Below are 14,593 nucleotides of genomic sequence, written 5' to 3' on the forward strand. Positions count from 1 at the left end.
TTTTCCAGTGTGACTCATCATATATCATAGGATTTTATGGTGCATTTTTTGTCGAAAACAGAATTTCATTGTGTACAGAGTTCATGGATGGTGAGTTTTTTCCATCTTGTGTGCTTTTAATTGCTAAGCTTGTAAATGGGGAGAATCATATAAAGATGTGCTTTTCCAGTATGGAGCAGAATGCATTATTATGACTTTGAAATATAAAATAAAACAGAGAGAACTTTGATTTAGCTTTTTTAAGAACAGGCTAGTATTGGGATTGGGTTATATTCTGCAGTATGCTGTATTTTCCTGAATGCAATTTCACTTACTTTTATTGAAAATGTAAATAGAACAGAAATAAATGCTAGCTTAATTTGTGGTTTGATATTTGAGTCTTCCATACAATCTGTCCTCACTGACGAAACAGCTGTTCCTCACTTTTAATGTTTTGCTAGCCAAAACAGATTTTCTTTTAAAGAAATCTATTAACCCAATGTCCTGTGTGTTTTCAGTGGAAATCGGTTCTTAATTGCAAGACAAGGAATTATTTTCCAACACAGCTGTTTAGCAGTGCTGCACTAAGTTTCTTTCTGAGTGTACTCTTATCTCTCCCAACGTGGATCTTCAGACCGACAGTATCCCCTTCCCCACAATTTGATGCTGCCATCATTATGGAGATATAGAAGTACTTTGCTCTGAAATTTTGTGCTGTGTGACAATCTCGAACAAAAGGCAGGAAAAGTATACTGATTACAGCAATTTGTAATCATTGCTGCCCTCTGTGTATCAATTTTGAGAGTGTCTCATGACAGATACAGTCCCCCCGTGTCTCATGCACAAGAACCCTCTTTGCAGCGTTCAACTTTGAGCTTCATGTTGGTGCAAGCATTTAGTATATTACTCTCTTCAGGGTTTTCCTATGAGCCAGCATTTTCTGCTCTATCCAGCTTTTTCACAAAGGTTCAGTTAAACTGCATATAAAGAAGAGAGGATCTCGCAAATAATTTACTATAGAGGAAAGGCTCTCTGGCAGGGAAAAAAAAACAAAAACAAAAACAAAGCCAAATGCATACCATTAAATTAAACACTGTTGAGTAGCTTCTTTCTTTCTGATAAGGGACTACAGATAAAGCCCTTTAGGGTTGTATGGTGCATTTTGTTTCCCCCCTGTTAAAATGGTCTGTTATTACTGTTATTTCTCTCTTTTCACACTTACTACCTCTGTTCCAACGATCATTGTGCCCCCTTTCCAAGCGTGAGGGATCCTCTCAGATTTTCCATTATTTGCAAAGCTTGATGAGAAAGTATTATTTATTCACCAAAGCCCACCAGTTAAATTCTTTGGTGCTCTCATGCTGTGTGACCATTAGCCATTTCTCTGGGCTCTTCTTGCAATTGCACTCGGGTTTGCAAGCCCGTGTTAAGCATCAGTCCCATGCAGTAAGGAGGCAGCTGCTCATGCCAAAACATGCATCTGCCTGGAGTGTGTTTGCTCCTGCTAATTCAGAGACTTTTCAAAATGATGGACATAAATGCTTGCAGTCCCAAATTCTTGTCTGAAAATACTTAAGCCTGTAGGGTATGCATCCCTCATGATGTTGCACGACAATGGTGTTTACTGACCATGCACAAATTACTTGGAATTATGCTGGAGATGACCTCTGATCTGCCTCATGTTGTGCGCTCCTTCTGGCAGAAAACAACGGCAAGCATTTAAAGGAAGAACAAAATGCAAATAAAAGGACCCTGCCAATTTTTTTTCCAGGCCTTTGATTTGGATGGGGATGGATGCAGGTGACGATGATAAATATTTTCTAACCCTGCAGATGAACAACCTTAACCTTGACAAATTTTTGGCCCTTTTTACTTTAATGGACCAGTTTGTAGTATTTTCAGAGTCCGGGTCATCTAGAAAAATCCTATGACTGTTTGCCCAGGTGTATCCTGTACTAGCGAAGTCTACTGATAATATTACAAAAGCTGGGCATTTCCTTTGTGAATTACCTAGATACAGATCTGCTTCTTTTGGGGTACTCATGCCTTAGGGGAACACACACACAAAAAAAAAAAGGTGTGCGTATTGTGCCATGTTGGCTCTTTCCTGACACGTGGAAGCAAGAAAAAAACCAGGTAACTCCAGCTCTGCAAATACCAAAGCGCAGAGGTTGAAGTGACCTGGATTACCCTTCCACCTGCCAAGTGATCATACAGATCAGCAGAGATAGGAAATGAGGCTTTCTAATCTTTGCCCTCTTATGTCTGTGATAGAGTTGATGTTCTTGTAACTAAAGATGGTGAAATGCACCACTGTCCTTTACTTCGTTGTAGCCTCTTTTCCTTGAAGCTGTTGAATACTCATTAAATTCCCTTTAGAAACAGCAAGAGCTGCGGGTTATCAGACTGTGCCGAGATGTCTACGTATAGATTTGGGAGCTAACCTATATTTGGGTGTGGAAACCTTGTCCACAATGTTCATTTGCTGTATTTTTTTCCCCATAGAAAAATGGTAAATTTCTCCAGCTGTCTGCAAAAAGATTTTTTTTTTTTTTTTTTTACTATTTTTATTTTCCAGCCTGTACTTCCTGTAGTGACATCTGTAACAGCAAGAATTAGCAGATTGGTATTTGAGAGTAGGTCTTTTTGTCCAAAATTTAAGGATAAGTTACAAGTATTAACAGAAACTGCCTGACCTTACAATAGCCTTCTTCCTGTTATTTCTGTTAAATAGTAGTTACATTTACTTTTTGAACTGTGGTTCACTGCAATACACAGGAAACATAAGACAATATAAATTGAAAGATGAAACTTAATGAACAAATAGAAATTTTGGTGACCTGGAATCAGAGCAACATTAGTGAAGACAAACACATGCTATATTCTGACATACAAAGACTATAAAGACAATGGGGAAAAAATCATTAGAATAAAAGGTATTGTATAATTAAGGCTGAAGTCTGGTGCAAGGACCTTGTGACTTCTTTGCATTGCAGCATTTCAGAACGAATGGGTTTTACTTTTAAAAACTGAACCACAAGCGAAGTACAAAGTATAGTTTTCCTAATTGCTGAGTATTGGCCCAACTCTTTTCCCAGTGGTGTCATCAGTAAAATCCAGAGGCTGCACCAAGAGCAGCCAGATCAGTGCTAAGCACTTCTGAGAACCTCTAGCCTGGAGTTGACTACACATTCTTGCAGGCTGCATGTAATACGTTCTGCATGTAATTTACTTGTCTTTTTTTTTTTTTTTTTTCCTTTTGGCCATTCTACTTGGACTTTTGTAATAGTCAATTTTAAATTCACTTTCTTACACAAAAATGTGTATTTCACACAAGGGACATTTTTAACACTGGCACAGTCGTTAATTCCCTATGTGGAAGACAAGGGAAACAGCCTTTCAGGGATGTCTGCACAATCGTGACTTAGGTTTCTTGCTTTCTCCATGAATATATGAGGCTGGCTGGACAGGGTTTTGCCAGGTAGTAAGTTCTGTCCCATACTGGAACTTACTGGGAAAACTTACCTGCCCGCCCCAGAGCTCCTCATCTTTCAGACATTGGTGTGGGCGCAAACTGCAGGGCTCAGCCCAGCTTTCACTGGTTTTGTCATCGTGAAGAAGCTGACTTTAAGCAGTGCATCAGATACCACCTAACATTAGCACCAGGTTTGGGGGACTGGCGTAGAATACTGTTGCTTTTTCTGATGGTTTTTATCAGTCTCCAAGGAGCTATGCCAAGCCCAAAGGTTTTAAGCTCTCCGATTTCAATATTGTGTCCTGTGGCTGGGAAGTTTTCTAAAACGAGTTTTGGTGTTACATGCACAAGTAAGTAACATGGGTGAAAAAAAGAACTGAATGCTGTCTCATACATTTACTCAGTTTGGTAGATTTTTAAGGTCAGTTATTTCTGACACAGTTATTGTTATATCATTGATGGTGGTTTTTTTATTAATAACCAAGGCCTAGAAAACCCTTGTGACTTCAAATCTAGGGCAGTATTTCATTTTATGTTACCTAAGCACATTTTGTTTGTCCCTGCAGGGGGATCTTTGGATGTTTATAGAAAAATTCCAGAACACGTACTAGGAAGAATAGCAGTAGCTGTAAGTATTTCTTTGGTTTTGTCTTTTAGTTTTTGATTGTGCATATAACACATCCCTGCTTTGAGCGTGCACGTTCCCTCTTAGGACACTGAGTCATCTCCAAAAACCTTGTCCTCATTGTATGTGTGTAAAAGGAAAGTATCCATCCTCTTCACTGCTCCTGCTAACCGTCCTGTCTTCACAAGGACGCAGGGCTGTGAAGGCAGAGCAGTCTGCTGCCACCAGAGTTCAGGGTCATAACTGGCTCCATCTGTGCTTGCTTTACTGTTGGAAAGGTTTTGCCAGGCCAAACAGGGGTTAAGGATATCATCCTGTTCTGTGACTAACACACACATTTGCCAGAGGCTCAGAAAATGTAAGAGGATGTGATAAATTGAACGGGATAAGAAAAATACATGATTTTGCTGGAGAGCTGTGTGGCCACGTTTCTTCATATCAACCCTTTAGGATGGAGCAGGCCTCTTCATCTCCTTTATTTACCCTTCAAATCCTTCTGTAACGTGTGGTTTCTTTAAAAATTGATTCAGCAGTGCTGTCCTAGCCCTCATGTTGATCCCTTGTCTGCCACTTCTGCTGATTCTTGTGTGTTATTTCCATTCCAACCGTCCTCACTCTGCACAAAATAATTCGCTAAGATTTGCTTTTCAGGTTGAAAAATAAAGTCAGCTTCTGTTATCAGAATGCAATGGTAGAACACACTTGCTGTCTTCCCCCTGTGGTAGGTGTACTCCTTAAGACAATGAAGAAGGCAGATGAAGTTTTTGTTCGTCACAAAAGCCTGACAGAGGCTGCGTGGGGACTGGCTGCTCTCTCACCCCTGAGCTGGAACCCTCCACACATGAACGGTGGTGGCTGGAGACCCAGTGAGCAGGGAGATGTCTGTGATCCAGGCTGAGCTGTCGGCCCCAAGTGTCTTGGTTTGGTAGCAAGGGGTTGACAGTGGGCTCCTTCAAGCACCTGGTATGCCATTGTTGAGCCTCAACAGCATTCAGAGACTTTGTCTTGCTAGAGATTCACTAGTCGTGACTGAAAACTCAGCTTATGGAATACTAACAGCAACAACAAACAAAAAAAGTGGCATGTTTTGCCAAGACTGAACACCAGGTAATTGACCAGTGTCTTAGTGGTTGTCACAGGGGAGAGATACTGCTAAACAATTGCTAAATATAAGGAATACTTTGATAACTTAAGCAGTTTAAAGCATAACAAAGTTATTCTATCGTGTGCCATTTAATTAAGTGCTGGGTTTTCACATTCATTATACATCAAGCTGACAATTTAAATCCTTTAATCCAACACAGGCAGCTATTTAGTCTCTGTTCATTGTAATTCACAGCTCTACTTTCTCTTAATTTGTGTGGCCTGCCCAGGGTGATGAACATCCTTCTCTGATGCTGTTTCCTCTAAGTAGCTTCAAATCTGCTCATTATATAGCCTAGCAGTTTCTTACGGAATTTGAATGCTTTTCACCTTTAGTTCAGAGTAAAAACGTTTCATCTCTTCTTCCCTATGGAGCAATGAATGATAACTTGCTCATATTCCTGATGCTAAGTAGCATGTGTATTGTGTAATAATACTGGGATGGGCCTTCGAGCATTTATTCAGATGGTTCTCGCTTCTCCTTTTCCTTATCTCACTTCATGTAGTGTAATTAATACATCCACACTAACTTACTTTATCACTTATTTAATTATTTTTGTGTCCTCTCTCACATCCTCCCGAGCCAGCCCAGCTCGGACCACCGAAGATGTTCTCTGCCAGTTTTTCACTTGTCCATAACAGCGGTGCTTCGGCCCCATCTTTTATGTCTTGAACAAAAATATATATATTTGTTCACCTACAGGGTCATCGCCTTACAAGTCTGTTAGTTAGTGAGCATGACTCCCTGACATGGACGGGGAATTGATACTTAGCTTTTTTTACTGTTGTCTTATCTGCTGTTTTAGCAGTCTGTAGCATGCCCAGGGGGTCAGCAGAGAGGTGAACAAAGGAGCAGGTGCCTTCAGAGGAGGAACTCGCCCCTTCCTCCTGCTTCCCAGTAACAGAAGGGGTGCGCTGAGGCTGAACCAGCACTGGCAGCTTCCTCTGCTCTGGTGCTGAGTTTTTGCTCAATTGGCTTGGTAGGCTTGTTGGAAGGAGGCACTGAGAGCTTTTGTTTGCTCTATAATTTGTCATCAGCAGCAGGAGTAGCTCCTTTACATTTTCACAAATGACCACCCTGCATCTTGGTGTCTGACATTTCGGTAGAGCCCAGCAGCCCATTTTGTAGGTTGGGCACCTTTTTGCCAGGTATTGTGCATAGACACCATAATCTTCTCTCCAAACAGCTTGTGAAGATTACCTAAAACCTATAGGACTTCTGATCACGTACTGATGGGCAGGAGAATGTCAGACAAAAGCTAGAGCTTACATGGATTCTGTGGGCAAAATCTGGAGCTTCCACGGTCTCTCTGTTTTTTCGGTCTGTGCATTTTCTTTTTACCTTCCTTGCACCGTGTACACAGAGTCATTTGTCTTTTATTCCCCGGAGACATGTACAATGCATTAGTCTACAGAAGCTGTTTAATAATATGTGTGACCTGCTCATCTGTTAATTAGAAAATCTTTTTGTTATATTTGTAGAAGTTTTAAGTGAAACCATCGCCAGAGGAAGATGATGAGGAAACATTTAGCAGTGGCCCAGTATTCTCCTCTCTGACTTGATGGTTTTCCTGCTTCCTTTCCTGTTACACAAATTTAATCCCCATGAAAAGCATTGGACTGGCAGCCCTTAAAAGCGATTGTCCTGCTCAGAGCAATGAGCACAAACGTCGCAGGCAATCCCAGCTGGTCTAGAACAAGATCTGTGCCTGCTCAACGCACGCAGCAAAGGGAGCGCGATGCCCCTGTGCTCCACTCGCTCAATTAAATACCAAGTTGCATTCAAGGTCATTTCCTTGCCATTCTTGATCTCCACAGGCTGAACTACCTAAGAGACATCCCTTTCTTGACAACCCTGACTTTCCATAGCCCAAAGAGTACTCAGTTACCCTTTTCTCACTCGTTTCCTTGCAGTACTGCTGTAAGTATTCGAGCAGGGCTCTGCAGTTGCATGGTCGTCTGCTCCTTTTTGCTTTTCCATACACTCCTCTCACCGATTCGGCAGGAACCAGTTGTGGTGGACGATGAGCTTTTAAGCTGACATAATAGGAATTTATTGTCAAGTGCGATAGTCTTCTCTTCTTTTGGGGGGTGGCGTGTTTGATGCTGAAAGACAGAATGCTAGAAAAAATGCAAGGCAGTAAAAGGAAATCCTCCAAAGAAAGCAGTTGGCAGATCTTGGGGCAAAGCACTGCATTTTGAGGGGCAGGATAACACGGTAAGAGAGGCAGATGGTACTGAGACTTCAGTCCCCTAGGTACCGGGGAGATCTCTGACTTCATCACAAAATTCCTCTTGGTTGCCTGCATGAGATGGTGTTGACAAGAAGGTGAAATCTCTCTTCTTTTCTGTGCCCTTTATTTGTGCAGAGGGCCATGGTGGTGTTTTTTTCAAAGGGAAAAGTGCATCTTGGGAATCCCAAAGTGCTGTGCTTCCTCCTGTTTTCGTGCTGCTGCCTATTTATTTGGGTCTGCCGATGTAAAATCTGTTCTACCTTTGCTTGCCACTTCACGCATTTATTTTCAATTCAATTTCTTGAGCAGTGACATTGTGCACTGTATTTTGAGTGCTAATGTTGATTGAAGTTCTCCCTGAAAGGATGTGCACTTGAACTGTCAGGAGAGTGAGTGATTGACAGCGGGTGGAAGTACTTTTTGTGTCAAGGCTTTGTCAAGTCATTGTTGTAAAACCCTCTTTACTGAATACCAATAATTCCTGCTAGATGTTCAATCAAAAGATACCCTGTTCCAGCACCGTTTTAGGATAATATTTAATATTTAGAGCCCTTCCATGTGGTGGGCAAATGTAAGTTATGTGAATAACGGTACTTTACACCAGGCTCGTCTGTCGGGGGGACTTCTGTGTGCATATTTGCAATGCCACATAAAGGGAAAAGCTCATTTTATTCCTTTGTACACTGTTGCTGAGACAGTCGGAATGGGAGAGTTGGGTTGATACTGTCTCTTATAACTGCTTATTCAGCACATGTTCCATAATAAAGCTACTTAATAACTCACAGCTGTTGATTTTTTTTTCCCCTCTAGGAAGTGTTTCTTTCTTTTTTTTTTTTTACGAATACACGCTTTAAAATAAATTAATTTATAATGATTTCAAAGATGCTAAGTAATCTAAATATATGTTTAATAATCAAAGAAGCTTAGTGTACGTAAAATTACTTTTACCTTTGGAGGAAACCTGAAATGTTGCATCCCCCTTTTTGCATCGATGCTTTTTTTCTCCTCCTTCTTATGTCAAAATGCTGTGTAAGTAGAATTCCCCTGTTTTGATTTTTGAAAGGCTAAAGTGAACAAGGCCACACCGCAGGGCATACAGAATTTGACTAAGGCCTTTTGTTACAGGTAATTACCATCTGAGGCCATGAGATAGTTGGGTACGGAGTGTGAGTTTAACACTGAGGAATTGCCATCTAGAGCAATTTACTGGGGGATCCAGAATCATTATTTGGTTTACAAAAGAGCTTCAGATTTCTCTTATGTTGTTTTTGGTTACAGAATAAATTTAAAAATGAGTTTCTAATCCAATAGGAAGGCTGAAAATTACTGTGCTATCTGCTTTCACACAGTACAATGTTTTTAGCGCTTCTGCTTGATCACTGTAACAGAAGTAATTTCATTTCAGTCTACTCGGACAATGAAAAGAATGTAATTGTTTTGTCTGAAAAATTCAGACAACTTTACAAATGTCAGCAATGCTTTATTGTTCTGGAGGTGCACAAAGAGAAGTGTCTCAGGAAAATGAATGAAATGTCATCTCATAGATAGAAACTTTGTAAAAAAAAAAATGCTTTGCTGTATGAAAAAGGCTGGCTGGGACAGCAGAGATAGTTTGGGTAAAAAGTAAACAGAGTTTGTTGAATCTTGTTAGTTTTCTGGGCTCCTAGAAAAAGTAAATCTAAGAAAAAAAAAAAAAGTAGTGTTAAAAGTGCAAGAAGTATTGGGGTTTAGTTATGTTACAGAACCAAAACCTTCAGTAAGGTTCGTGTTTGGTCCATAAGTAATATGAAGAATAAGATAATTTATGCAGTTGAGGAAGAAATGTTCGGCATTTGCATGGAATAAGTAAAAAACATGGTAAGTAAGGAAGGGAGAAAGTGTAGATGCAGCAAATGATGGGGGCTAGGGCAAATAAAAGAAAGGCAGTAAAACGTGATGCTAGATTTTGTTTTTGTTTTCTGACCTTTAATTTCATTAGTTTACTTTTGTTTCAAGACGACCTAGGTAGAAGTTTATTCACGTGTTCCCAAAGAACCTACTGTCATGTAATCTGCAGCAAGTTTCCATCAGAGGTTCATCTGTGGCTGTAATTTTTTGGAAGAGGTGTTTTGTCTCCCCTTTTCATGGTCCTGACTCCACTCTTCATTGGATGTCGGGTCTTTAACAACTCCTGCCACATGAGATTTGTAGCGTTTTGTACCAGGACTCTCTAATATGTATTATTGTTCTTTCTCTTGAATACAGGTTGTGAAAGGCCTTACCTATTTATGGAGTCTAAAGATTTTACACAGAGGTGAGTAACAGATGTTGTCAGTTTTTCAGTGAAATACCACATTATTTTATTTTAACAACACTTTAAGCAGAGACAGTAGACCAAACTAACATCTGGTTTGATTCCAGTAGAGTTAAGCAGAATGCATCTTATTTATTAGCCTTGCAGATTCTTTGATAAAATATTTTTACTGCTTTTATTGTCCTTCCCTGTATACTATAGACTAAAGAGAGGAATGAATTTTGTAGAGATTTAGATGCTTAGGGTTGCAAACAGGTGCCAAGTGGAATTTTCACAATCAGCAAGGATCATTAAATGCTTGACTACCTTTGAAACTAGAAGGCAGGTAATGAATTTTCTTCTGTTCTTCAGAAATCTCCCACAGCATCCACATTCATTGCTAGTTTCACATCTCTAAAATTGTCACCTGTTGTCCTTAAGATGGTCATGTGTAATTAAAGAAACTTTAAACCTGCTTGGGCATAACAGACCATTTTTAGGTTTTTGCTGTTCGTTCTGCTTCCTGAAGTTACCTTGGTTTTTCGTTTGGTTTGTTTTTTTAGCTTCTCATGTATTTCTTGCTTTTAGTGTTTTTAGATTTTGTTTAAAATACATTGTTTATTGTGGTGAAATACTCTAGGACTTCAAAAACCAATGTCAGTTCTGAAAGCAGTGGAAAATGATGTTTAAAGAACAAAGAAGCCCTTTCCCCTCCACTCCGCTCCCCAAATAAAAAAGAGAAGGAGAAACTCATTACATTTGTAATGTTTCTAAAGTGTCTGAAAGTAACAGCTCCGGCTCCTAATGTCGCTAACAATACTGTTTAATTTAACCCATCTGCTCACTCAGCCCCTGTGCACAGTTGGAGCATGCAGTAACCGACATCATTTGTGATTGAAAGAGAAGTGGAAGTAGGGAGACAAGTAGAAAATCTTAAGTTGGGAACCAAATAGGTAAGGCCCTTTCCTCTGAGGAGTTTTGGAGTGGCTGAGAAGCAGGTGCCAGGTTTTGGGCAGGTGCTGGGAAATGCCTGGGTGAGGTGCCCCGTGTCCTGGTGTGGTCTGTGCAAGGAGCTGGGCACCTCTGGAGAGGCATCGAGAAGTCTGTGCTTTGGGTGAGAAGAACAAATTAATAGGAAATGCTAATTAGCAGTAGGTATTGAAGTCCTGCCCCACCTTGGAGCTTAGGCTCAGACGTCCTTTAGTTCTTCATCCATTTGGGAGCCCATGAAGTGAGGCCTTGTGTTTCTGATGGTGGTTTAAACATTTAATCTATTAGCCTGAATGTTGCCAGATGCTGAGATATAACAGCTCCATCTACTCTGAGCAAGAGGATGTACAATCTAGATGCCACAGCTGCCACAGCAAATGTCAGGATAAAAAGAAAAGAAAAAGTATCTGGAATATCCGTGGCTGGGTGTCACTCTGAGTAGGCAGCGCAGTCCTCGCTGTGCTTTTATAGCCCCCAGAAAGGAAAAGGTGGTTTGAAATTTCTTCTCTTTTGAATCTTTTCCAATAGAGACTGTAGCCACCTTCTGGGTACGATTTGGAGTGAGCATTGTGGTCAAGCATAAATACCCTACCTGTAACGTTTTATTGTTTCTGTTGTAAATTATGTATGGTCCTTGCTGTTGGCTAAAGAAAAGTGCAGAAATTGATCCTTTTTTTTTTTTTTTTTTTAAACAATTCAGAGTTTTCTGGCCTTGGTCTGTTACTGGGTTCTTCAGGGGCTTGTTTGTTCAGTACACACACATGTTTGTGTGTGTGTGTGCTTTGATATAAAACAGTTAATGCAAGGTGCAGAGCAGGGGACAGAGCAATGCAGTGCCAGGAAGATGCTGGTTTCTCGGGGTAATCTCCTTCAGCTGCCTACTGGTTTTAATGCATCAGAGGTAAATGAAAGAAAATGTAACCCTGACTTCCTTGCTGTCACATGTAAAGCAGGCTGTGTGGGAAGCTCGTACAGGCTAAGAAGTCAAGAATTTCTGTGGTGGTGATAACTAAGGTGCAGAAGCAATCATCGTGAAGAAGCTGTGCAATGCAGTGCAGCAAACGACAGATTTCTGACTAGAGCATGGATTAAAGCAAAGGAAACACAATGAACAAGTCTTTTATTCCAGATCAGACATTTCAGCAAATATTACAGCTTAACTTCAAAACATACCTTGCAACTAATGAGGTGATAGCCGTGCATATTAATAAACGCAAAGCTGTAGTCATAGTCATCACACCCACATCAAACGTAAACAAAAGATTAACACCTACACCACTTCTTTGGAAGATGTGAGAATGTCCCAATGATAAGTGTGCTCTTTTCCCCAGAGGATAAGAAGTAGAAATGGAAGGGTAATGAGAAATTAACTTAGATTTAAAACAGAATTAGCAATTAAACAAGTCTAATCATGTACAAAGTCAAAGTTTGTATAAAGACGAACCAAAATCTGTTAAGTTCAAGAATAAGTATAGACCGTATGCATTTAATCTAGTATGCTTTCCTCAGTTCACACCTTCTTATTAAAAGAAATGTTTGAAATAAATGTTACCCACTTGTGTTTAATTGTACTGATCTGTATTTGTATGCATCAGTGTGTACATACTAGGGACTGGGATATGTTGCACTGGTCTTGGGGCTGGTTTCTGAGGAGGTTTTGTGTCAGAGCTTTGGGAAGTGTTTTCTGGTTTGTGATGCATGAGGTTGGGCAGAGCTGATCTGTAGACCTTCCCGGACTGCCTGCTGGTTGCGTGGCAATCTATGGGAGATTCCTGCATCTCCCAGATGCTCTCTTCCCACATTATTCCCACAGAATTGTTTTCAAACCCTCCTTTGTTTTGTTTTAAGCAAGCTGGAGGAGGGCTGCCAGGTAGGGACGGGCACGGTGGACATCAGTGTTCTGTCTTCTCAGCAGGAGCTGCAGTTTGCAGAAGATCTCACCAAAGACATCCAGTCGCTCCCCCGTCACACTTCTTAGCTTTGTGAGAATTAATCGGCTTTAGTGTTACATATAATGAAGTGCAAACAAAGATAATAGGGTGTGTGTGTGTGTGCATATATGTACACACCTCTATGTGTGTGTGTAGCTAAGCACATAGCTGCACACTCATGAACTATGATGTTTATTTCAAAATAATAATAGTAATAATAATCATGACCTCTGCAAGAAGCATGCTGGTGAGGTCACTTGGGCAAGAAAATGCTGTCATTCTCCCAGCAGCTTCACTTTGTTAATAGTCATGTTCTGTGAGCAGCTAAAATCTCTTTTGTATCTCCTCTCCCTTGAACCTAGAATATTGCAGTCTTATATTTTTAAATCACAGAAGAAGTCAAGAGACAGCTTTTAGAAATCTGTTTTTCGCCCTACAATCATTAATCTGTTCACTTTTCAATAAACCAAGATGACTGAAATGTTTGGTGTTCAGAAAGCTGAACCTCTGACAGTTCTGTTTACTGGTAAGTAAGAGCTTGGAGGTCCCATTTATCTGCAGAGAGGTGAAACGACTTAGATCATAAAGAGAACTTGTTCATCCTCCATAATGATGCTTCATAGAAATCATTTGTATTAAGCAAGCACTGGTAATGGGAGCATAATGACCCCTTTTGGCTCTTGTTTAAATTCTTTCACTTCTAAACAGTAATATTAATCACAAGCAGATGGTGCAGAACATTATTTATGCACATTTGTTTTCCAAAACCAAAAAATATTTAACCCATTAACTGAAGCAGTTTATGAACAAAAAGGCTAATTTCCTGATGGGGTGATTTTTTTCCTCCCTACTTTCAATATGAGACACTTCCCGAAGTGACAGTTTTATCTAGGGTTGTCACTTCCTTTTTTTTTTTTTTTTTTCTGGAGGAAACCAACACAACCGTTGGAATTTATAGCAAATATTTGCTTAAATTCTCCATTTGTAGTGCTATTTAATTTGTGCTGCAAAGACAAATAGTATTTGTTCTTAGCAGTGCTCATTTTGCTGCAGCTTGCTCAGCAGAATCCCTAACCTGCGTTTGGTTCCTTTACAGGCTGGTTGCCAATTGCCTTATTTATTATTTCGGGTGGGATTTTTTTTAAAGTTTTGGAAGGATTTTGGGATCAAGCAACGCTTAATGAATGAAAGATGGGTTTAAATTATATCAGCTTGCTGCCACGTGGCGTGTGACACTAGGGAAGGGGCAAGGGGGCTGCAGAGCCCCCATGGCACAAGGCGATGGCTGGAGGGAGCCTCGGTGCTGCTGCCTCGGTGGAGCTGGGCAGCCCTAATGGGACAGGGGACAAATCTGCAGTGGTGGCTTCCCCCAGGTAGGTCACATTAGGGGAACAAGGACTTGGAGAACATCCTGCCTCCTTTCTGGGCTCATGACACGTACCCAACTGAGTCCCTATAAAACGAACACTGGGCTGTGTGCGTGCTCCTCAGCTGGGCAGCTGTGGGGTTTTGTGCTCAGAGCTTCCTTCTGTCCACCCAGACCCCTCGCTGAGCAGAGTGAAAGGATTTTTGCCTTGTCGAAAAATTATTCTGGTGTTCCAGTCCTGATCCCGTTAACCTATTTCCAGCCATACTGTAGCAAAGCATTGCTTGCATTCATTTTGTCGCTGATTATTTTTGTTAGGACCCGTTCTTATACTGCAAATTTCATTTAAAAATGTTAGTACAGTAAACAGCTGGACTCATAATTCAGCACGTCAGCACGTCCTGTATTTTCTGTAATTTCAGCAACTGCACAAACGCGGTGCCTGGGTAGCCCTGGGGGTTTGGCAGGGCTGCTGCTTGCGGTGTCGGGGTGCAGGATGGGGCCCGCTGATGTGCAGTGCATGTCTCACTGAACTTAGCAAAGCCACTTGGCTCCAGAGAGGAGTGTGCTGCTGAGTG

The 14,593-nt window shown here is 40.8% G+C and overlaps 1 protein-coding gene across 3 annotated transcripts in view; it reads left to right on the top strand.

Moving 5' to 3' along the window:
• MAP2K5 (mitogen-activated protein kinase kinase 5) overlaps nucleotides 1–14,593 on the top strand; it is a 125,872-nt gene that overhangs the window by 46,582 nt on the left and 64,697 nt on the right. For all 3 annotated transcript variants that reach the window (XM_027465711.3, XM_027465713.3, XM_027465712.3), the window contains exons 11-13: nucleotides 9–90; nucleotides 4,021–4,082; nucleotides 9,701–9,749. In XM_027465711.3, coding sequence (XP_027321512.1) covers nucleotides 9–90; nucleotides 4,021–4,082; nucleotides 9,701–9,749 — 193 coding nt within the window. The remainder of the gene's footprint in view (nucleotides 1–8; nucleotides 91–4,020; nucleotides 4,083–9,700; nucleotides 9,750–14,593) is intronic.

Source organism: Anas platyrhynchos, chromosome 11 (assembly GCF_047663525.1).
Source record: "Anas platyrhynchos isolate ZD024472 breed Pekin duck chromosome 11, IASCAAS_PekinDuck_T2T, whole genome shotgun sequence".
NCBI classification, from domain to species: Eukaryota; Metazoa; Chordata; class Aves; order Anseriformes; family Anatidae; genus Anas; species Anas platyrhynchos.